Source organism: Schizophyllum commune (assembly GCF_000143185.2).
Source record: "Schizophyllum commune H4-8 unplaced genomic scaffold SCHCOscaffold_13, whole genome shotgun sequence".
Lineage (NCBI taxonomy): Eukaryota > Fungi > Basidiomycota > Agaricomycetes > Agaricales > Schizophyllaceae > Schizophyllum > Schizophyllum commune.
Genome location: NW_026089550.1, coordinates 910,284 through 929,702, shown reverse-complemented (window position 1 = coordinate 929,702; position 19,419 = coordinate 910,284). Strand labels below are relative to the sequence as shown.

General features: G+C 59.7%; 7 protein-coding genes across 7 annotated transcripts; 4 read left to right on the top strand and 3 right to left on the bottom strand.

Annotated features, from left to right (window-relative positions):
* Positions 1–192: 192 nt before the first annotated feature.
* SCHCODRAFT_02517716 (uncharacterized protein) lies at positions 193–6,267 on the top strand (the record flags this gene model as incomplete). The annotated part of the gene is made up of 27 exons (XM_050343379.1): positions 193–399; positions 455–868; positions 1,098–1,379; positions 1,434–1,564; positions 1,618–1,883; positions 1,942–2,038; positions 2,093–2,192; positions 2,246–2,284; positions 2,338–2,451; positions 2,511–2,645; positions 2,710–2,933; positions 2,993–3,072; positions 3,121–3,194; positions 3,248–3,309; positions 3,361–3,419; positions 3,470–3,645; positions 3,671–4,231; positions 4,287–4,345; positions 4,395–4,549; positions 4,606–5,051; positions 5,106–5,246; positions 5,303–5,356; positions 5,409–5,499; positions 5,556–5,674; positions 5,733–5,974; positions 6,033–6,090; positions 6,142–6,267. 27 exons carry the CDS (start codon positions 193–195, stop codon positions 6,265–6,267), a joined length of 4,512 nt encoding a protein of 1,503 aa, XP_050197724.1.
* Positions 6,268–6,574: 307 nt separating this feature from the next.
* SCHCODRAFT_02642137 (uncharacterized protein) lies at positions 6,575–10,455 on the top strand. Its single transcript, XM_003025973.3, has 5 exons — positions 6,575–6,922; positions 6,971–7,097; positions 7,148–7,257; positions 7,304–8,399; positions 8,521–10,455. Exons 1-5 carry the CDS (start codon positions 6,591–6,593, stop codon positions 10,177–10,179), a joined length of 3,324 nt encoding a protein of 1,107 aa, XP_003026019.1. The 5' UTR covers positions 6,575–6,590; the 3' UTR covers positions 10,180–10,455.
* Positions 10,456–10,508: 53 nt separating this feature from the next.
* Positions 10,509–12,456, bottom strand: SCHCODRAFT_02555703 (uncharacterized protein). The gene is made up of 2 exons (XM_050343710.1): positions 12,400–12,456; positions 10,509–12,321 (listed from the first exon to the last, which is right to left on the bottom strand). Exon 2 carries the CDS (start codon positions 12,301–12,303, stop codon positions 10,999–11,001), a length of 1,305 nt encoding a protein of 434 aa, XP_050197723.1. The 5' UTR covers positions 12,304–12,321; positions 12,400–12,456; the 3' UTR covers positions 10,509–10,998.
* Positions 12,457–12,650: 194 nt separating this feature from the next.
* SCHCODRAFT_02102043 (uncharacterized protein) lies at positions 12,651–13,429 on the bottom strand. The gene is made up of 5 exons (XM_050341798.1): positions 13,210–13,429; positions 12,914–13,150; positions 12,856–12,861; positions 12,719–12,753; positions 12,651–12,669 (listed from the first exon to the last, which is right to left on the bottom strand). The coding sequence occupies exons 1-4, from the start codon at positions 13,317–13,319 to the stop codon at positions 12,735–12,737; spliced, it is 372 nt and encodes a 123-aa protein (XP_050197722.1). The 5' UTR covers positions 13,320–13,429; the 3' UTR covers positions 12,651–12,669; positions 12,719–12,734.
* Positions 13,430–13,831: 402 nt separating this feature from the next.
* Positions 13,832–14,326, top strand: SCHCODRAFT_02101989 (uncharacterized protein). The gene has a single exon (XM_050341797.1). The coding sequence runs from the start codon at positions 13,956–13,958 to the stop codon at positions 14,238–14,240; it is 285 nt and encodes a 94-aa protein (XP_050197721.1). The 5' UTR covers positions 13,832–13,955; the 3' UTR covers positions 14,241–14,326.
* A 300-nt stretch (positions 14,327–14,626) lies between these two features.
* SCHCODRAFT_02642130 (Pre protein translocase Sec Sec61-beta subunit) lies at positions 14,627–15,333 on the top strand. The gene is made up of 4 exons (XM_003025974.3): positions 14,627–14,699; positions 14,752–14,825; positions 14,885–15,004; positions 15,060–15,333. The coding sequence occupies exons 1-4, from the start codon at positions 14,697–14,699 to the stop codon at positions 15,154–15,156; spliced, it is 294 nt and encodes a 97-aa protein (XP_003026020.1). The 5' UTR covers positions 14,627–14,696; the 3' UTR covers positions 15,157–15,333.
* Positions 15,334–17,108: 1,775 nt separating this feature from the next.
* SCHCODRAFT_02518287 (SET domain-containing protein) lies at positions 17,109–19,391 on the bottom strand (the record flags this gene model as incomplete). Its single annotated transcript, XM_003026049.1, has 4 exons — positions 17,109–17,249; positions 17,635–17,744; positions 17,992–19,308; positions 19,373–19,391. The coding sequence occupies 4 exons, from the start codon at positions 19,389–19,391 to the stop codon at positions 17,109–17,111; spliced, it is 1,587 nt and encodes a 528-aa protein (XP_003026095.1).
* Positions 19,392–19,419: the final 28 nt, after the last annotated feature.

Here is a 19,419-nt window from a genome sequence, read left to right as displayed (position 1 = left end):
GAAGATTTTATTCAGTTAGCGTCGTGAAATACAATGACTGCTACATTTGGAAATCTTTGTATTCTTGAGCGTCTAAAACGATTTGAAATTAACTGCATCTGTAAGGCACTTTGTCATCACCGCCGACGACGACGACGTTAAAAAGGAACTCGACGCGGTCATCCCACGCAGCTTGCGCCATCGACACGCTCAATGGCGACGTGTCATAATGACGAGGGCTGGCGCGTTGTATCGCGCACCCGCCCCTTCGACCTCACGCCATGCTTCGAGGAAGGCATACTGCTGTCGGCGCTCTTAGCCATTGTGCTCGTCTCAGGGCTCTTTAAGACGCTCAAGGCATGCCTGCAGAAGGCGCAGGAACGGAAGAGGACGAGCCGGATGGTCTTGGGCGCTAAATTAGTGCGTGGTGGACATTTGTGGATCTAACCGAGGGTTGACCATTGGCGACGCGTAGATTCTGCTTCTGGGTGCCTTGGGGCTGAGCGCGGCGAGCGCTATATTGCTGGCCTTGCGGCATATCAGCGTCGCGGTCCGGCAGGTCTACATCCTGGAGCCCATCGCGCTCGCATCCGCGATCCTCCTCACCTACTTCAACCACACGCGTTCGCGGGTGTCGTCGACGACGCTGCTGCTTTTCTGGCCCGCTTACACCACTGCTCTCGGGCTGTGGCTGCGCACGGCGCTCTCCCTGCACCCATTCGCCGACGTCCGCGTTCTGGTCTCGCTCAAAGCGGGGACGCTCGCGTGCGGCTTGCTTTCATGCGTTCTGGAATGCTGGCGGCCCGAATTCGACGTCCCGCCGAAGATAGATGAGGTTACTGGCCACCAGGAGCACCCCCTTACGACGGCGAATGTGTACAGCAAATTGGTACGTTCAGTCATCGGGCTTGTTGAGCAACTCGGGAATTCCTCCCTTCCTTCCCATTCTATGATAATCTTCTACTCCCACTGCCTACTTCTCAGTACTCTATCTATCACCCACCCAGCGCGTCAAACACCCGGTGGGTAGCTGCGCGGAGGCCGGGGTGATCACTAGTCTTCTCGCAGATTCCTTGAGCCCGGTTCGCATCTCGCACATTCGCTAACCCCTACCCCAGTTTTTCAGCTGGATGACGCCGCTGATGCGCAAGGGCGCGACGGAGTACATCACCGAGGAGGACCTGCCCGCACTCAAGCCCGCGGACGAGTCCCGCAACCTCGGCAACACGCTCGCCGGGCACCTCGCGCGCGGCCGCTCGCTGTGGGTCGCGCTCTTCCTGTCGTACGGTGGCCCCTACGCGGTCGCGGCGTGCCTCAAGGTCGTGCAGGACTGCCTGAACTTCTTGCAGCCGCAGTTGCTGCGCTGGCTGCTGGCGTACATCTCCGAGTATCAGCGTGCGGTTAGGGGCGGTCAAGAATTGACAGACTTCCGGGTTGCGCTGTGGGTGAGGCAGGTTGTGCTCGGTGCGGGTAGTGAGGCGCCGACGGAGGCAGAGGGGTTCCTCATTGCGATCATAATGTTTGTGGCGGGGATGGCGCAGACGATTATCTTGAACCAGTACTTCCAGCGGACGTTTGAAACGGGGTGAGCGAGGGCTTGTTGTCGAGACCGTCTAGTATCGCTGATCACTTTGCCAGCATGCGCGTCCGCGCCGGCCTCGTCACCGCCATCTACGAAAAGGCGCTGCGCATCTCGAACGACGAGCGCAGCCGCGCGTCCGGGGACATCGTGAACCTCATGAGCGTGGACGCGACGCGGATGCAAGAGTTGTGCGGCTACGGGCTTATCGCAATCAGCGGACCATTGCAGATCACGCTCGCATTCATCTCGTTGTACAACATCCTTGGGTGGTCAGCGTTTGTGGGCGTGGCGATCATGGTTGTGTCGTTGCCGCTGAATACTTGTGAGTGGTTCACACGATGCTTGTTAAGGGCGACCGCTGACCAGCGATTCCTTTGCAGTCATTGCCTCAATCCTGAAGCGCATGCAAGAGAAGCAGATGAAGAACAGGGATCAGCGTACGCGACTCATGAGCGAGTTGCTTACGAACATCAAGAGGTGCGTGCTGGTCTTCAAAGACTTTGTCCGAAACTGACAGTCGCCTTAATCCAGCATCAAGCTCTACGCATGGGAGTTCGCCTTTATGCGCAAAATTCTCGAAGTGCGCAACAACCTCGAGATGAAGATGCTCAAGCGGATCGGCATCGTCACGGTGAGTGATCGTCCCTCCAAAGTTCGGGCAATAGCTGACCAAAAGAGCACTAGTCCCTCAGCAACACCCTGTGGAGTGGAATCCCGCTTATTGTGAGTTACTTGCATTGAAACCGCATCTGAAAGTCATACTCATCTCGCTTCAGGTCGCCTTGAGTTCTTTCGCTACTGCCGCTGCAGTGTACCCGAAGCCCTTGACTGCGGATATCATCTTCCCGGCGATGTCGCTGTTCATGCTACTGCAGTTCCCGCTGGCTATGGTACGTGGCAACTCTCCTCAGGTGCAAAGAGCATTAGCTCATTGGTGATCATCAACCAGTTCGCGCAAGTTACATCCAATATCATCGAGGCTGTCGTGTCCGTCAAGCGTCTGTCGAGCTTCCTGAATGCGGATGAGCTGCAGACGGATGCACGGGTGGTAGCAGAGAGGCCGAACTTGCAGGTCGGAGATGAGGTGCGTCTGCCCAACAACTGTCATTTGCTATCTGCTGATCAGTCGCTACCCTCCATTTCTCTAGGTCTTGAGCATCAAGCACGCCGACTTTTCGTGGTCCAAGGACGCTGTGCAGCCCACCCTCGAGGACATCAACCTTACCGTGCGTATGGGCGAGCTAGTCGGTGTCCTCGGCCGCGTTGGACAGGGCAAGACGAGTTTGCTGAGTGCAATCGTGGGCGAAATGACCCGCCGCGAGGGTGAAGTGCTGGTGAACGGCGCCGTGGCGTATGCGCCGCAGAATCCTTGGTGAGTTGAGTTTTACGCCAAGACTGGTCTCCAGAAGTTGATACAATTACTGTGCGTAGGATCTTGTCAGCCACCGTGCGGGAGAACATCCTCTTCAACCATGTCTACGAGGAAGATTTCTATAACTTGGTCGTGGAAGGTAAGCGGAGCTATACAGCATCGCGGTTGATTACTGACAAGCAATTAGCCTGCGCATTGAAGCCTGACCTGGCACTTCTGTCGGAAGGTGATATGACGGAGGTCGGCGAGAAGGGAATCACGGTAAGTATATCGGGATCAGAGGTGTTGGGTCATTAGCTGACTACAATAATCAGTTGAGCGGCGGTCAGCGCGCTAGGGTTGCTCTTGCCAGGGCTGTCTACGCTCGGGCTGACTTGTGAGGGCGGAAATCCAACAGAAATTGAGCGAGCGAACTGACGCTTTGCAGGACCCTCCTTGACGATGTGCTTGCCGCTGTCGATAGCCATGTTGCTAGACATCTGTTCGGTGCGTGTTGCGTACATTGCTTCCTTGACTCTGCGTCTCATATCTCATAGATCATGTCATCGGCCCCCGCGGCATTCTTGCGAACAAGGCTCGCATACTGGTCACAAACAGCATCGCCTTCATCAGCCAGTTTGACCACATTGCGTTCATCCGCCGCGGTATCATCCTCGAGCAGGGGACGTACCCGGAGCTGATCAGCAATGAGGAGAGTGAGATTAGTCGGCTTGTGTGAGTTTTTCTCTTCTTGCGAGGGTCTGTCCTCTAAAATCGTTCATAGTCGCGGACATGGAGTCGGACATGCGTCCGGCACGTCGACCCCGTATGTCACTACACGGGCAAGCAGCGCCACACCCACGGAAGATGGCAGCACCTTGGTGGAGGACGACAAGCGCGCGTCCATCTTGTCCGAGAAGCTCCAGCGTGAGGCCCCTCGCAGCTTCACCAAGGCGATGGTGGTGGTCCCGTCAGCGCGCGCCGCGAGCAAGACCGGTCTGACCAAGGAGCATTCGGAGAAGGGTCGCGTGAAGTTGCGGGTGTACCAAGAGTACATCAAGGCCGCGTCGCGTTGGGGCTTCTGGCTCTTCATCCTCGCTACGATCTTGCAGCAGGCGGCGTCGGTATTGTCGACGCTCGTCCTTCGGAGCTGGAGCGAGCATAATGAGGAGGGCGGCGCGGATGCTAATGATGCGGTGTGGTTCTACTTGGGCATATACGGCGCGTCGACGCTGTTGACGATCCTGTTGAATTTTGCCGCTGTGCTGTTGATGTTTGTGACTTGCGGGATGCGCAGTGCGAAGAGGATGCACGATGCGGTGAGTGATGGTAGCGTGCAATCTATACGCAGAGGTAGGCTGACGAGATGCACAGATGCTGGATGGGTTGATGCGCGCGCCGTTGAGCTTCTTCGAGCTGACGCCGACGGGGCGGTGAGTGCATTCATCACTGCTATTGGACAAGCCGACTGATGTTTTGTAGTGTCCTGAACCTGTTCTCGCGTGACACCTACGTCGTCGACCAGGTGCTGCCGCGCTTGCTAGGCATGACTTTCAGGACCTTCGCGACTTGCCTTGCTATCCTCGTGGTCATTGGCGTGAGCTTCCCGCCGTTCTTGATCGCGGTTATACCTCTTGGTGCGTTCTCACTAAATCTTGCGCCAAATGCATACTTGATTCTGATCTGCCCGCAGGCTGGTTCTACTCTCGGGTCATGACATACTACCTTGCCACCTCTCGCGAGCTCAAGCGTCTCGACGCTGTCTCTCGCTCGCCCATCTTCGCCTGGTTCTCCGAGTCTCTTGCGGGTCTGCCCACGATCCGTGCTTTCCGCCAGGAGCGCATCTTCGTCATCGCCAACCAGCAGCGCATCGACCGCAACCAGATGTGCTACCTGCCGAGCGTGTCGGTGAACCGGTGGCTGCAGGTGCGCCTGGAGGGCATTGGCGCGGCGATCATCTTCCTTGTCGCGCTGCTGGCGCTTTCTGCGCTGATCACTACGGGCGTGGATGCGGGACTGGTTGGTTTGGTGCTGTCGTATGCGCTGAACACGACGTCGAGCTTGAACTGGGTCATTCGCTCCGCGAGTGAGGTCGAGCAGAACATCGTCAGCGTGGAGAGGATTATGCACCAGATCGAGGTGATTGCGTTGGGCATGTGGACGCGTGGAGGGTGTATACTCATTGAGCAACAGGTTCCTTCCGAGGCGCCCTATGAGAAGCCGGAGAACAAGCTCGAGGACTGGCCGAAGGCGGGCAAGGTCGAGTTCAGGCATTACTCGACGAGGTATCGCCCGGAGTTGGATCTGGTATTGAAGGATATCAATGTCGTTATTGTATGTCTTTCATTTCATTGGGGTACGGGAGGCGCATTCGCTGACGTCCATTGCAGGAACCGAAGCAGAAGATTGGGATTGTCGGGCGTACGGGGTCTGGGAAGAGTTCGGTGGGTGGGATGGGTACGAATGCTCTGTCTGCATTGCTGATCTTGCCCACAGTTGTTGCTCTCGCTTTTCCGCGTCATTGAGCCGGTTGAGGGCACCATCCTCATCGACGATGTCGATGTAACGAAGATCGGGCTGCATGATTGTGAGTAGTGGTGCTATGTCTCTCCTGCATGTTATGCTGATGGCGCGAACTTGCAGTGCGTTCAAACATCTCCATCGTTCCTCAATCGCCTGATCTATTCGAGGGTACGCTGAGAGAGAATATCGACCCTGTCGGCGAGCATCAAGATGCGGATATCTGGGTGGCCCTTGGTCAGGTAGATTCATATTGTGCATGTAAGAGTGGACTCTTGAAGTTGACCCATCTTCTACCAGGCACACCTGAAAGAGTATGTCGAGTCTCTGCCAGGCAAGCTCGACGCTCCCGTGCGCGAAGGCGGACAATCCTTGTCGTCGGGCCAGCGACAGCTGTTGTGCTTTGCGCGCGCGCTGCTGAGGAAGTGCAAGATCCTGGTCCTCGACGAGGCGACGTCGGCGGTGGATTTGGACACGGACCAGGCCATCCAGGAGATTATCCGTGGGCCTGCGTTCCATGATGTGACGATTTTGACGATTGCGTGAGTGGCCGGTTCTCGTGGTTGAGGGAGGAATCGTGACTGAGCATCTCTCGTGCAGGCACCGTCTGAACACGATCATGGAGTCCGACCGTATCATGGTCATGAGCGATGGGCGGGTATGAGCCTTTCACTTGGTTGTCGAGGGTGAACGCTGACGTTGTGCGCAGGTCGCGGAGATTGACACGCCACAGAATTTGCTCGCCAAGGGAGACTCGCTGTTCTACTCCTTGGCGAACGAGGCGGGGCTTGTTGATGCGAAGGTAAAGGTGGAGGAGACGAAGGAGGGGCAATAGACATTCGGGATATGGGATGGATGGTATTTCTCCTCAGCAAGACATCTATAATGACATCTAGACGCGTCTTCACCTAGCAGTTGCAATGTTGGATAATGCATTTCTAGAGCTGCAGATCAAAGAAAATAATACAAGGGTTGCAGACGTCAATGTGCTCATGAATGTTGAACAGGGGAGGAGGAGGTGGTGGTGGCGAAAGAAGAGAAAAAGAATTGACCTGGAACGCACAAACAATGTCACGTGCCGGCGCGTACCACGTGCTATCATGGCAAGCGCCCGGTAAGCGCAATATTTGATCTTGAACCATCGCGTCGCCGGTCAAGATGGAATGCCTGGATCTGCGAGAAGCCTCGTTTGCCAAGGGAAAGCGCGTCAAGAACCCCAACAAGGCCAACTCTACCGTCCTCGCGAAATGGCCGCACAAATCGAAGCATTTGGCCACTCCCCAGGTTCTCGCGGAGGCCGGTTTCTACTACGACCCGGCGTACGACGAGCGCGACAACGTGTCGTGCTTCATGTGCAACAAGTCGCTGTCGCAATGGGAGGAGGAGGATGACCCGTTCGAGGTGCACTGGCAGAAATGCGGCACCGACCGACGTTGTGCGTGGGCGGTGCTGCGCTGTGGACTGAGCACGGACATGGACAGGAACGGACAGTGCGTGGTCGGATACGGGATGCGATCTGCGAACTGACAATGGCGCAGATACACCTACCCGGACAAGACGCGCATCCCCACGACGCCGATGATGGTGCAGGCCCGCCTTATGACGTTCTCGCAGGGCAAAGGCTGGCCGCACGCCGGGAAGGATCACGGCGCGTCCTCGCAGAGGGTGCGTACCCCCGCTCACTCCCTTGCACCGTCGCCTGACGACCACCGCAGATGGCCGAGGCAGGATTCATCTACATGCCCCAACACCCCGGCGACGACGGCGCGATGTGCCTCTATTGCGGCACTTCACTCAGCGGATGGGACGCGGACGATGACCCTCTGTGTGTAGCATACCATTCTCAGCTCGCGCAACTGACCCTCGCACAGCGAAGAACACTACAAACGCGGCCTCAAATTACAGACCCCCTGCCCTTTCCTGCAGCTCAAGAAGTCCGACGGATCATCCGCCAAGCCCGCGTCCCGCAAGGCGTCGACATCACAATTGGGCAGATCCACTTCCCAGCAGGGCAAATCGCACTCGCGCCAGCCCTCGCGCTCGTCCGCGCGCCCCGCGTCGCGACAGGCCTCGCAGTCGCAGTACGAGGACGTCGTTGAGAGCGTGAAGGAGTTCGATGGGTCGGATGATGATGACGATGGCGGCGGTCGGAAGAACTTGCGTAAATCGACTCGCTCGCGCACGAAGTCGGTCGTTCAGGAGGACGCGCCGCTCGCGCGCAAGCCGTCACGCTCGACGAAGACGAAGCGCGGGAAGAGCGCCGCGCCCGCGGAGGAAGAGGAGAGCGACGCGCAGAGCGTGCAAACCGAAGCGACCAGCCTCCGACGAAGTACGCGCTCGCGGCCGCCGTCGCGATTGGGTACAGAGGAGAGCGAGGCGGAGCCCGCGCAGCCGCGGGGGCGGAAACGCGTCGCGAGCACGGCGGCGGGCAAGGCAGCCAGCGACACCGAAGACACGACCAAAGCGAAGGGCAAGGGCAAGGGAAAGACGAAGGGCCGTGTGCCCTCCGTCGCGCCCAGCATGCACACTATTGACGAGGATGCGGCGCTGGCGCTGTCAGAGGAGGAGGAAGAGTCACCCGAGCCCGAGCCCGAACCACCGAAGAAGGCGACGCGCGCGAAGGGGAAGGGGAAGAAGGCCGCCGACAACGCCCTTGCGGAGTCCACTAGCCAGGCTTCTGCCGAGTCGACAATCCAGTTCCCGGGCGCGTGGGTGGAGGACGAGGGGGAGGAGGCGCCGGCGCCGTTCCCGAAGCCGCAGAAGCCGCGGTTGAAGGGGAAGGCGAAGGCGCCGGCGCCAGCAGCATCGACGACGGAGGACGAGCTGGCGATGCAGGATGAGGAGGACGAGACGATCGTCCTACGGCAGTCGACGCGGACGCGGGCGAAACCACCGTCTAAGTCCAAGCCCCCGTCGAAGACGATCAAGGCGGCTGTGCAGAAGGGAGCAGCGGGCGGGGTGCGCGAGGTGCGTTGCATTTCTTTCTACTGGTGGTTTGCTTCGAAGGGGGGCGTTGATTCCCATGTACTTCGCGAGCGCTTTCGCACATGCGATTCATTCTTTGCCGAGCACTGACCATGATCCTTAGTCCGCAGATCCCGAGGGCGAGCAGGGCGAGGACAACGAAGCTAAGCCTCCACCACCGCCCAAACCGCTGTCCCGCCAGGCGTCGAAGTCCAAGAAGAAGAAACCGCCGGCGGAGGAGATCGTCTCTGACTCGGAGCCCGAGCCCATTGCTGAAGACTCTGAGCCTGAGTTGGCTGCTCACGACTCGGAGCCTCCCGCGCCTGACTCGGATTCCGTCGTGCAAGACTCGGCGCCCGAGTCGATACCGACGCCGTCAGGGTCAACTGACGGCGGCGACGCGAACGATATGGACGTCGATGAGGACGCGCCCCCGCCGAGGAAGCCGCGGTCGACGAGCAGCGTGCAGACACTGAAGAAGAAGGCGAGCGTGGACACGCTGAGGGGGCAGGGCACGGTGCGAGGCAAGCAGAGTGTGGACACCCTACGCGGCAAGCCGAGCGTGGACACCCTGCGCGGCGCGGACCCTGCGACGGGCAAGGCGAAGCGGGCGAGCAAGGTGCCGCCGCGACGGCCGACGACGAATGGCCGCGGGAAGACAAGTCGGGTCGTCGAGATCTCATCAGACGACGATGTGGCAATGGAGGATGCGAGGGATGAGGAGGAAGAGGAGATGAGGCGGGAGGAGGAGGAGACGAGGAAGGCAGAGGAGGCGGCGAGGAGGGCGGAGGAAGAGATACGACGCGCAGAGGAGGAACGGCGGGAGCGGGAAGAGCAGGAACGACGCGAGCGCGAGGAAGAAGCAAGGCAGCGGGAGGAAGAGGAGAGGCGACGGGAAGAGGAGGAGAGGGAAGCAGAGGCGCGGCGAGCAGAGGAGGCGGAGAGGGCACGGCAAGCGGAGGCGAAGAAGCGCGAGGACGAAGCCCGGCGCGAAGCAGTCCGCCGGGCTGCTGAGGCTCGCAAGGCCGAAGAAGAACTGCGCCGCCGCACGGCTGAAGAGCAGCGTCGTCGCGACGAGCAGCGGAAGGCGCAGGAGCGACTCGCCGAGCAGCGCAAAGCGGAGGCGCAGCGGCAAGAGGAGGAACGCAGAAAGGAGGAGCAGCGGAAGGAGGAAGAACGCCTGCAGAAGGAGGAGCAGCGGCGGAAGGCGAGGGAGGCGCGGGCCAAACAGGAAGAGGCCAAGCGTCGCGCCGAGGAGGAGAAGAAGCAAGAGGCGGCGCGGCGCGCGCAGGAGAAGAAGGAAGCGGCCCGCCGCGCACAGGAGCAGAAACGCGCAGAGGAAGAGGAGAAGCGGCGCGCGGCCGAAGAGCGTCGCCGGGCTGCGAAGGAGGAAGAGCAGCGTCGTGCAGAGGCGGAGGCGGAGCGACGCCGCCGCGCAGAGGAAGAGCAGCGAGCGGCCGAGGGCAAGATGTACGTCGACGAGCCTGCGCCGCATCCGAACGGACACAAGGCCGACGTCTTCGGCGACGATGTCGCCAACCCCTTCGCAGAATCGACCGCAGACGCGCGCGCCTCCAGCCAGCCAATGACCAGCGAGAGCGCGTTCCCGCCGCTGACGAGCATCCCGGACGAGGACCTCGATATGACCGTCGAGGAGTGGATCCGCGCACAGATGGAGCTGGCCGCGGACAAAATCCGCCTTGATGGCGAGGCGCAGATCCGGGCGTTCATTGAGCGGTCGCGCGAGGTGGGCGAGCAGATTCGGGATACGCTCAAGGTTTGACGGACGCGAATGGTACTTCCCCTCACGCTTCAGTACGTTTTGTTGACAGCCCTGGATTCTATCGCTATAATCGCTGTTCGTATCGCTCACCAACCTGTCCAGCTTCTCTCTCGCACGTCCTCACTCAACTAGATATTTATACATCACAACGTACATACGCGACAATGCATCCGTTCGTCATTCGATGCCACGAGCTAGCCGATGTTCGCGCTCTGTGTTATCCATTTTACCTCGCAAAGTCTCTCCCGCCAAATCCCATGGATTTGGAATGCGCTCTGATCAGTAGAACGATTGTAAAGCCACACGCACGCAAGCAGACTCCAGTGCGCGTACCCAAGTTCTCCGGCGCAAGGTAGAATTAGAGTCGGCGACGCCGGAGCTTCCTCCAGTGAATGCCGAGCACAATGAAGGGGCAGAACTGCGCCAGTCGGCTCTGGCGACAGCCAGCAGACCCAACTGACGCAAGACAACACTGTTGCGAGATAACTACAAGTCCAATACAATTGGTGCTAGCAAGTATTGACGATAATATAACAAGTGAGTGCAAGTCGGTGGCATACAGATGATTCCAGATCCAGTTAGTGAGCATTAGATATGAGTGAGATGGGACGAGACAGTATGAGTGGAATGGGACGAGACAGTCTGGATGAGATGGGACGCTATACAAGATCATTCCACACAGCAGGTCGCGAGTGCGCTGCGAAGTACGGTTAGAGATGCCTCGCAAGGAGACGCCTCTGTGTAAAGAGTACGCCAGACCGCCGAGCAGAGGCCTCAGGAGGAAGGGCGCCAAAGAAAGCACACTGAAGGCGGTGTTGTTTAGGTGTCCCGGTGCGTGCGGATAGACCCGCTCGACCCCAAGGACTGAGCAGCGCTCGGCCGGCGGAGGCTGGCCTTGCGCGATACGGATGGATAGTATGGTGGCTCCGCAGGTGGCGAGCCAAAGACGTCACGGTCGGGCGTGGATTCCCTATACGTGCCACTGTTGTCCATGTTAGAGTAAGATGTGCCCCCATTGTCCCGATACGACGCGCCCCCGAAGGACCCCTCGCTGGGCCCGTACTCCCTGAGCGAGCCAAACGCGCAGTCGGCGGCATCGGAGCGTTTGCGCGAATGGGATTGGATGGGGATGGGCTGCGTCGCGCGGAGGTGGTCCTCGGGCGTGGGTTCTGTGGATTCGCGGCCAGAGGAATAGTGCGGGCGGCGTGTCTGCTCGAGCGCGAGCGCGGCCTTGGAGGCGTGCGAGACGACGGAGGGGCGCCGGGGCGTGGCGTGCTCGCTGGTGATGTGCGAGGTGGCAGTGGTCGGCTCTGTCGGCGCCTCATCAAGGCATTGGGGGCGCAGGGAGGAGGACAGCAACGAGGAAGAGGCGGACGCATTACGCGATGGCGCCTCCTCCCGAGTGGGCGACGGCGCGTCGGGTATAGCAGACAACGACGAGTGCGCCACGACCGGGCGTGTCCGCGACGGCATCGACGACATGGCGGGCATGGACGCGGACACGGTGGCGGGCGTATTGCGCGCGCCCCGCGGGTCGTTGAGCAGGTCGTGGAGCCGGTTGCGCAGCATGGGGTTGCCGTCGCCCGTATCGTCCGTCCCGCCCGCGACCGCCTCGCCCTCGCGGTAGCCCACCGTCGTGACCGAGCGCATCCGGCCGTGGCGCCCCGCCGCAGAAGACGCCAGCCGCTCCTGCGCCTCGCCGTCCTTCCCCGGCGCCGTGAGCGACAGCCCGCTCTTCATCCGCTTCGTGCTCGCGCGGCGCGAGGGCGCGCGCGACGCGGGCCGCGTGGGGGTCTCTTCAGGGACCGGTTGCGCCGCCTCCTCGTGGTCCGCGAACACATTGCACGGCACGCAGTGGCACGAGTACGGGTGCCCGACCGCGGCGCACTTGACCGCGGACTCCCCACCCGCCGCGTCGAGGTCAAGGTTGAGCGCGGGGCTGCTGGCGCCGCAGTCGTCCATAGGGCGCGCAAGGGCGGGCGTAAGGAGCGGCATGGGGGACATGAACGCAGAGAGGAGGCGCTCGTTCTCGAGGGACTCGGGGTTGGAGTACGCAACGGTGGCGTCAAGCATCTCGGACATGGATGCGTTCTCCGGGGGGAGGGGTTGTGTAGACTGCGCCATGGTGCGTAGCTGGGCGAACTGTGCGAAGGGGAAGAAAAGAAGAGAAGCACGTCAGTTCTCGAAGTCTAGGCTTAAAGATATGAAAGAAGCACGTACCTCGCTGTAGGACAATGGAAGAGAAGCAAAGAAGTACAGTGGGGAGGCAAGGGGGAGGAAGGCAGTCAGCACTCGCCCTTGCGCACGATAGGCTAGGCAAACGCACTTGGTCATCATCTGGAGCATCATGTCGACCTTCGCCTGTAGGCTATTCTGCGCGGCCGTCGCCTGGTCCTTCTCCTCCCGGTTGACCGCCTCGAGGTCCGCGACCTTCTGCGTGAGGCGCGCGACGTCCTTGTGCAGGCGCGCGCACTCCACGTCGAGCGCGTTCTTCGCCTTCGTCATCTCGTGCAGCTCGTTCTTGATGTCATACACGTACGACATCATGCGCATGCTCACGCGTAGCTCCTGGTACTAGGCTAGAGGTCAGCCTTGCCGGTGCCACCAGTACCACCACACCGTAGCACCACCAAAATCACAACCCCACTACTATCATGCAAAGGGACGGATGCTCACCGAGTTCTTGGGGAGTGGTTTCAGAAAGGCGCGGCACTCGGCAATGAGCTGACGGTACCGGTCCTCGCTCGCGCCCACGTTTGCGACGGTGACGATCGCCTCCTGCAGCTGACGCGCACGCATGTCCGGGGTTGTCGCCAAGGACACGGAGGAGGGCGAGTCCGGCGCACCCGCAGAGGACGCGGGCGAGCTCGCGTTGATCGGCGGCTCAATGTCGATGTGCAGCCTCAGGATGCCCGACCACTCGAAGGGCTGGCGACAAAGGGGGCACTCGGGCTTCACGCGCTTCAGGCAGCTGCAGCACAGACTTAGTGTACATGTTCTGCATCGCGGTGGAGGCGCGCGCAGGCTTACTCGAAGCAGAAGGCGTGCCCGCACGGGATCGAGCAGAGCGCCCTGCGCTCCGTGTTGAAGGGCTCCAGGCAGACATCGCACACGGACGTGGCCGCGATCGAGAGCGTCATCGCAGCGCCAGCGCGGGCGGCGGAATGGGTGCTTCAAAAGCGAAGGTGATAAGTAACTTGCGGTGGGCGGGTTTCCGAAAAACCCGCGCGTCGACGCGACGACACGTTTCGAGGTGAGGAAGTACGGATGGAGGGGCGTGAATCCCAGGGCGAATGATCAGCGTGCGGGCGCTTATATAGAGCGACATGAGGCTGACCCTTGGCGGCAGTCATGGTGCTGGACGAACACGAGTCCGAAATGAACTCTTCGGAATACACGCTGATGGGGCGTTCTGGGGCGCTCCTTCGGGGGTGCTACGGCCTCGAGGCGAACTGGCTGATGCGCGTAAACCGCTTTTGGGACGATAAGGAGCTGAGCGGGCGCTAGCGCAAACCAAGCTGCCTGCATGCGGGTGGTATCCTGAGACAATGGGACGTGCTCATCTTGGAAGGGATATCGAGGCGCCCGATTCGATTGGGCGTCAGTGGTGCGGGAGATCAGAAGGATCGTCTTACTGCTTGAAGATGATGATAGCAAGTTGAGAAAGCATTCGCCATATCCTGTCTGAGTTTGTACACTGCTCGATGTAGCAACATCGATGAACACTGGTAAAGCTGAAAGAGAGAAAGGAAGAGTGAAGGACCGGTGCCCGTGAGATGCCTTTGTTGCGGGTCAGATGGACACACAAAAGGGTACTTCTTGGTCACATCGTGTGGTCAGCGGTTTCCCGGGCTTTAGCTTGTTCTTGTGGGAAGCTGCGCAGACGAGACAACGGCGCAAAGTCGACATGTGAGCGAGTGTCAAGGGCTACTCCATTTGGCCGTTATCGATGGACCCACAGTCGCCTTCGAGACGAAGGTCAGGAGGAGAATCGTCGATATTGCCTAGGTTGGGCCTATCCAGAGGGTAGGCACCGAAGGCCGCGGAATTTGGCGAGATAGCGCGAGTGTCACCGGCGCCACCACCCGAAAACCGAGGAGCGTGATAGACCAAGTAAGCAGGAGAACAAGATGTTCAGAGAACCACCAAGAGTAAAGGTCTTGTAATTGAACCCAATCTGCGTAATCCTCAGTCGAAGCAAGCTGATAACCGTCGTCTAATTTGCGCCGAACATGTCATCGACAATGCTGCCTCTCGCTGGACACACACTCGAAGGTTCGAAGGTTGGCGGCGCATTGAGACGCGATAAGGGCGATACACTGACGAAAGCCGTCGCCGAAGCCTGGAGATGGACGTCGGGAACAAGACGTAAACCGCGCGCCTCGCGTTGCTCGTGTTGTTTTCCGAGGCTCCCGTTCACGTGCCCCCTTCTGATTCCACGTGGAGCGCACCTCCTCCTCCACGTCTGCAGCACGCCAACATCCATCCAGCTCCCTACGTTCCTTTCCCCCTCCACCATGGTATGAGTCAAGCCGCGTATTCACTGTCGTGGACTAACGACGTTGCGCACAGTCTGACTCCGATAGCTCGAAAGCGGTCCGCCCCACCAGCCCCTCAGGAGTTGCCAGGCCAGCAGGCGCGCTCAGGTGCGTGTCAATGCGCTACGTTTGCCGTGCTCCTCTGACGAGCTCTTCTCCACCTTTAGGCGCCGCGCCACCCCCTCCAGCGCAGCCGCAAAACCTGCGTCATCCCGCGCAGCCGGCGCAGGCGGCTCCTCGAGCACCATGCTCAAGTTGTACACCGACGACTCACCCGGGTGGCGAGTGTGCGTGTCCAGAGATACTCCCCCCAGCCCCCCTCTGACGTCTTCCCCCCTTCAGCGAGCCCCACGTCGTCGTCGTCCTCGCCGTCTCCTTCATTGCCTCCATCTTCTTCCTTCACATCTCCGCCAAGCTTATCAAGGCGTTCACGAAGTAGGCTAGGAAGAGGTACGGCTGCAGCATGTTTTCCGGGCTATATTATACGGGTTCTGCTGTGGGCATCGCTTAAAAGCACTATTTACCGCGCGGCATGCGCGTTCTGTATACCAGCGCGTCGTTCGCATCGTGTATACCAGCGCCATCCTATTGGAGCTTCTAGGATCGACGTGCGCCTTCGCTGTTGCGTCAAGAACGCTTCAAGCGCTGCGTCAACTGTCAAGAGCTCTTCGCGTTGCGTCAGGATTCCTGAAGCATTGTTTCAGAGCCAGCTGAACGCTTGCGACGCCATAGTGGTGGCCTGGCTACCCTCTCCACTTCGCCTTGTATTTCTCGAACACCTGACCCCGCCCCTTCGCCTTGCGCTGGACCCCCCTTCCCTCTCTTAAACTTCCTCCTGCGTCTCCCCCCCCTCGCGTTGCGCCACAACGCCTACTTCCCCGAACCAAACCACCTTCTGGGATTGTCGCATATCTCAGTCGCGCAATGGCCATCGAACTCGTGAGTGATGCGTGTTGGCCTACTTCTTCCCCTCGGCAATGTCCTTGGTTCCCGTGGAAGGGCTGTAGAGGTCCATGCATTCGAAGAGTTCTTTAGGTCCGCATGAACTCTCCTCTCGGCCCGTGTCCTCCTTATGTCGTCGACTCGGAGGCCCGGGTCGGCGAGCTAAGGACTCTATACAAGTACGCGTCCTTGTATTGGCGCAGCAAGCCGCAGATTGTATCGGTAAGCTAGGGACGCCATATAGATTGGTTCGGCCAGCCCCTTGTACTGTATCGGCACTTCTACGTTTCCTTGTGCTGAGTAGTAACAGTAACAGTACTGTACTGGCGTCGGCGCATCGGCGCCTCCATCGCAGCGAAAGCTAAGCTACTAGGTTTGTGCCAGGTGCTGAACTTGAAGGGAGCCCCGCCCTTCAATGTAGGCCTGTCCCTGAGCGCGCATTTGAAGCGCCACTACTATCCCATAAATGAAGCGCCACTTCTAGCACTCCCGCTCAATGAGATAGACGCCCATCTGTGGTGCACCTCGTGCGCCATAGAGGGTGCACCTCGTGCACCACAGAGATATCCTTATGCGGACAAGGGCAGGGCTTAACTTGTTCGCCAGGGCAGGGCTGGACTTGTTCGCCGGGTCATGGACCCCTTCTTCGAGTCCGCACAAAGGCAGAGCGGCGCTGGTGCTCTCGTTGAATGGCAGAGCTACACACTCGACGAGCTCCAGAGATACGCACTCATTGAGCGATATACCTACGCATCCAATGGATGGCAGAGATACACTGAACTCGCCGCGAGGGTAAGGCGGAGGAGCATGTTAGGTGGTCCGGGGACAATCTCGAACAACTCGGCAGCTTTTGAGATAAATCCCGTATCCAGTTGTATCTCTCGAGATAAATTAGACCATCCCGTATGCAACTGTATACCGTATCGGGCAAGCGATATTTCCGTAAGCACGTGATGTCGACCCACAAGTGCGGTTCTTACAATATTCCTGATCATGACGGCATGCTTGCTCGCTGGATTTGCTGCAGGTTCCTCAGCTGGACCCGCTGCAGACACCTTAGCTAGACCCGCTGTAGGCCCCTCGCTTGATCCGCTGACTACCTCGCGACTAGATACACGCCGACGCCGCGCTCCTTTCGAGGGGGTTGGGAGTTTGATGCAAGTCCGTTGCGAGGTCTATGCAGCGATAATCTGCGTGGTCTATGCATCGACGATTCTGTGCACTGTGTACGACTATGCTCTATACATAAGTCTATGTTCTACTATATGTGCGTCTACGCGCCTCTATGTGATCTCTGCCCATGTTATGCAATTTCTACCCATGTTATGCGATCTCTACCCGTGTTCCCAGAATCCAGAACCCGTCTATATGTTCCATGGTCTTCATCCCTGGCGCGCCTTTCCCCTCGATCACATCCGCGAGCACTCCCTCCGCGTCAGTCCATCATTGTCAGCTCTGCTGGGCCTGCTTGTCACAATCCAGGCCGCACGTCGCTTCGCAAACCTCGACCTTCTCGCCCCGACACCGCCCACACCCGCACACGAAGTTCCAGTGTTGCGCAAATTGTGCCGCGCGGCTGGCTTTCGTGTCCTGCGAGATCGGGTCAGCGCGCAGTTCCTGTCCATTAGCAGCGTGCAGTTCCTGTCCATCAGCAGTGTGCAGTTCCTGTCCAGCGACAGCGTGCAGATCATAGCTGCATGGAAGCCTGGCGGGCGGGTGCCGCGCGTACGTCTGCCAGCCCAACAGGCAGACGCCACACGCGCGAGCGGAATCGCACATCCCCCGCCCACGATCATCCACCCCAACAAGCACGATCCTCCACCCCGACAAACACGACCGACCCAATCCTCCCTCCCTCGACAGCCATATCACCACCCAACCTAACAAGCACGACCGACTCAACCCTCCCTCGACAGCCATATCACTCCTCCACCTACTAACACGCACGACCGACCCAACCCACACCCAAACCCACCTGCGTATCCACATAACTGATGCACAGCTCCTCCCCGGGCGCGACGTCGCGCGTGGTGACGAACTGGAGCGCGCGCCCGCGGCGGAGCTTGCGGACGTTGGGGGCGCAGTCTGGAGGGGGGGTGGTGGTTAGACGAGGTTTTTTATTTGGGATAATTAAGAAAGGGCAGGAGGGCTTGAGAGGATAAGGAGGAGGGAGATGGGACAAAGGATGAGGGAGGTGGGACAGAGGTGGAGGGAGATGGAAAAGAGAGGGTATGACAGCGCCTTGCCTCTGTTAAGTTCTTTTTATGAAGGCGATAATCTTCACCCCGAACAAGGACCTTCTCCCCGAACAAAGAAAACCACCCACACTCACCATGATTGAAATAACTCCCCGCGACGTACACCGCCCAGCCGAGCATCTCGCTCTCGCCCGTCTCCTGCATGTCGAACAGCCCGAAGGCGTTCGCGTGGTCGCGGGCGAGGATGGCGCGGAGGAGGTGGGGCGTGGAGAGGTAGGGGAGGAGTTCGGGCACGGCACCCTTGGGGAGGGGTTCTGGCACTGTACCCTTGGGGAGGGGTTCTGATATCGCAGCCTTGGGGAGGGTTTCGGGCACTGTACCCTTGGGGAGGGGCTCGGGCACCGCAGCCTTGCGGAGGAGTTCGGGGGTGGCGGTGAAGGGGTAAGCCCGTGAAGGGGAGGTCCGCTGCGCGCCAGGAGCAGGGGAGGCGCGAGATCCGAGCGCAGATGGTTCACGCGACTGGCGCGCAGACGTGTCTGGCGAGCCCCGCGCAGACGTGCCCCGCGACCCCCACACAGACGTATCCCGCGAACCGCGCGCAGACGACTCCCGCGACCCCCTTCCGCCCCTTGCAGGAAGACCCATAACCGCCAACCTCACAAACAACCACACCCGGATCTGCGCGGGGAGGATGGCAGGGTTGGTGCGCACGTGCTGCAGCTCGTTGTCCTGGAGCTCGAGGAAGGCGGCGAAGGGGCCGGCCGGATAGGTCGGTATGGAGGCGGAGAAGGGGCCGGCCGGACTCGTTGGTATGGTGGGAGCGGCGCTAGAGTCTGCAGGGGCGACCTGACCGACAACGCCGTCGTCGCGAGTACTAGAAAGCACCCCGTCATGAGCGCTAGCGGCGTGTCCAGCAGTGTCCTCATGATACTTGCGCAAAATCGCCGAGAGCACGAAGCGCATAATCTCCTCCTCCATCTCGTCCAGCACGAGTGTTCCTGCCTTCACGTCCATCGCCTCCGCCGCCTGCCATGCCTCGTCGAGGTCCTGCATCGTGATATCTGTGGCGGCGCCGTCGAATGCTATTACCGGCGCCACCACGGGTTTCTTGACACCAAGGCTAGACTTCGCCAGTCCCTGCACCGCCTTCTCAACGCGTGCCACGAGCGACAGGTCGTGTTCCCCAGCCCAAGACTGCATGCACTCCACGCTGCAAAATCGCGACGCAGGCGAGGCGTCGTGCTTGACGTTCCACGCATTTTTCCCGGCGTCGAAGGCGTAGGCGAAGCAGTGCGCGCAGACCTCTTTGCGGAAGGGCGCGTAAATCGCCGAGGCGTAGGGCGCAGGGCAGGTGCGTAGCAGAGTCCCAGCAGAGATAGGTTTTGTGGCAAAGAGTCCACGACCACCGTAGGAGGTTACTCTAGGTTCGAAGGGTTCCACGGAGGTGGCATCTTGAGAAGGAGGGTGAGTCCGTCAGAATTTTTCTTAGAGAAGGATAGCGCGCAGGAGACTGACGAGGGAGCCTCGTCGACATCGTAGATGGGAGCATCAATGGTATAGTG